This window comes from Humulus lupulus, chromosome 9 (genome assembly GCF_963169125.1).
Source record: "Humulus lupulus chromosome 9, drHumLupu1.1, whole genome shotgun sequence".
Lineage (NCBI taxonomy): Eukaryota > Viridiplantae > Streptophyta > Magnoliopsida > Rosales > Cannabaceae > Humulus > Humulus lupulus.
Window position 1 is genome coordinate 29320285 of NC_084801.1, and position 1814 is coordinate 29322098.

Here is a 1814-nt window from a genome sequence, read left to right on the forward strand (position 1 = left end):
GTACAAGATTGAAACTGAATAGAAGATGAAGAAGCTGATGGCAGAGTTGTCGAATGAGCTGCATTTTGGACAGAATGAGAGGAATCTTGAAGTGGCTTGAATGTGTTGAAAGTGTAAAGGCCACGATCAAGGGAACCTTGGTGTAGAATTCTCTTCAATTGAAGGTCCCTTATGAAGAAACCATGAGAATGAAATTCAATAAAGACATTATTGTCAAGACAGAACTTATATCTGAAAGTAAATTGGCAGATAGATTTAGAACATGAAAGACTTTATTGAGTTTGAAGTTATGTTGAGATGTATGAATAATAGAATTACCAGTAGAGGAAATAGAGAGTTTGTGACCATTACCTACGATTACCATATCAGATCCGGAGTAAGGGTTGAAGGTGTCAAGCTAGTTTGTGTTTCGGGGTAAAGTGATGGGAAACACCTGAATCCAGCAACCAGGATTCCTCTGCAATAGTGCTTGAGCTAGCAACCATGGCTTGCATTGAAGGAGCCGAAGGGGGGGGGGGGGCAGCAGAGGGAGCAAGTAGATTGGGATTGAACCTGCGATAGCACTGTAAGGCATTGTGACCTGGCTTCATGCAGAGTTGGAATATAATGCGGGAATTTTTGGAGGAGCCTTAACCTGCAGAAGAACCACAACCAGCAGAAGAATTGAGTGAGGCATTTACTCGACCAGGTGGGGGACGAGTCCAGAGTTGGTTTCATGAATTTGATTGGTGTCTATAGGCAGCATTAGCCGCAATCGTAGTCAATTCGTCAATGGAGTTCTGTTGCTCGAGTCTGGATTCGTGAGCAAAAAGAAGATTGGAGGCTTGTTCGAACGATATTCCCTTGCTTTTGGAAGTGACAGAAACAACAAATGAGTAATAATCAGAACTGAGACCAGCTAAGAGGTAAAGAAGCGGATCATGATAAGAGATTTTCTCTAAAATTGCTGCAAGTTGATCCGTGAGGTTCTTCACTTTGAGAATGTAGTCCATCATCGTCATTGATCCCTTCTTGATCGTCTGAAGCAATAAGCGGAGTTGCATAATGCGTGCATAGGAGGAGGAATAATAAATTTGTTGCAAGGCAGTCCAAGCAGTGTGGCTCGGTGTGTGTCCAACGATTTGGGCCATGATCTCAGGGGACAGAGAGGAGTAGATCCAAGAAAGAATCAATCGATCTTTCTTGCACCATTGGACAAACTCGTGGTTGAGAGCAGTGGAGCCAGAGATCGTCTGCGCTGGAGCTTGATTGGTGCCTTCAAGAAAGTCATCTATGCCGTTTGCATAGATGATATTCTCCATTTGTGCGCGTCTCTGAAGGAAGTTGGTCCTTTCCAATTTGACAGAAAAGGAGTGATTCAAGGCATTAGAGAGAGTCAAGAATTCTTGTTTTTGAACTGTAAGACCGGAGTATGTAGAGGATGAAGCGGAAGATTCTTTTGATGATGGTGAGATCTCCATGGGAGAGCCAAAGAGAGCTCGAATTTTTTTTTTAGGGAAAACAGGGTTGTAGATCAAATGGTTGTGATACCAAGTTAAGATTTGAGAAAAGAGAGAAAGTAATGGTGTTGATAAAATAACGTGATTAGAGGCACCAGCTGAGCTTCTATTTATAGAGATAGGAATACAAGAATATGAAAAGAAAAGAGAAGCGGGAAAAGCAAGAAAAGAGGTACAAGAGACTAACTAATTAACAGAATTAGTTAACTAATAATAGTCTCCTAATTACAATGGTTAACACAATTTTGAATTTATGTAACAATGATAGATCTACAAAGGTTTATCTTTGATCAACAATGAATACTGATTTGGAGA

The 1814-nt window shown here is 41.0% G+C and overlaps 1 protein-coding gene across 1 annotated transcript; it reads right to left on the reverse strand.

The window, feature by feature from the left end:
* Positions 1-713: 713 nt before the first annotated feature.
* Positions 714-1460, reverse strand: LOC133799561 (uncharacterized). Its single transcript, XM_062237565.1, has one exon. The coding sequence runs from the start codon at positions 1458-1460 to the stop codon at positions 714-716; it is 747 nt and encodes a 248-aa protein (XP_062093549.1).
* Positions 1461-1814: the final 354 nt, after the last annotated feature.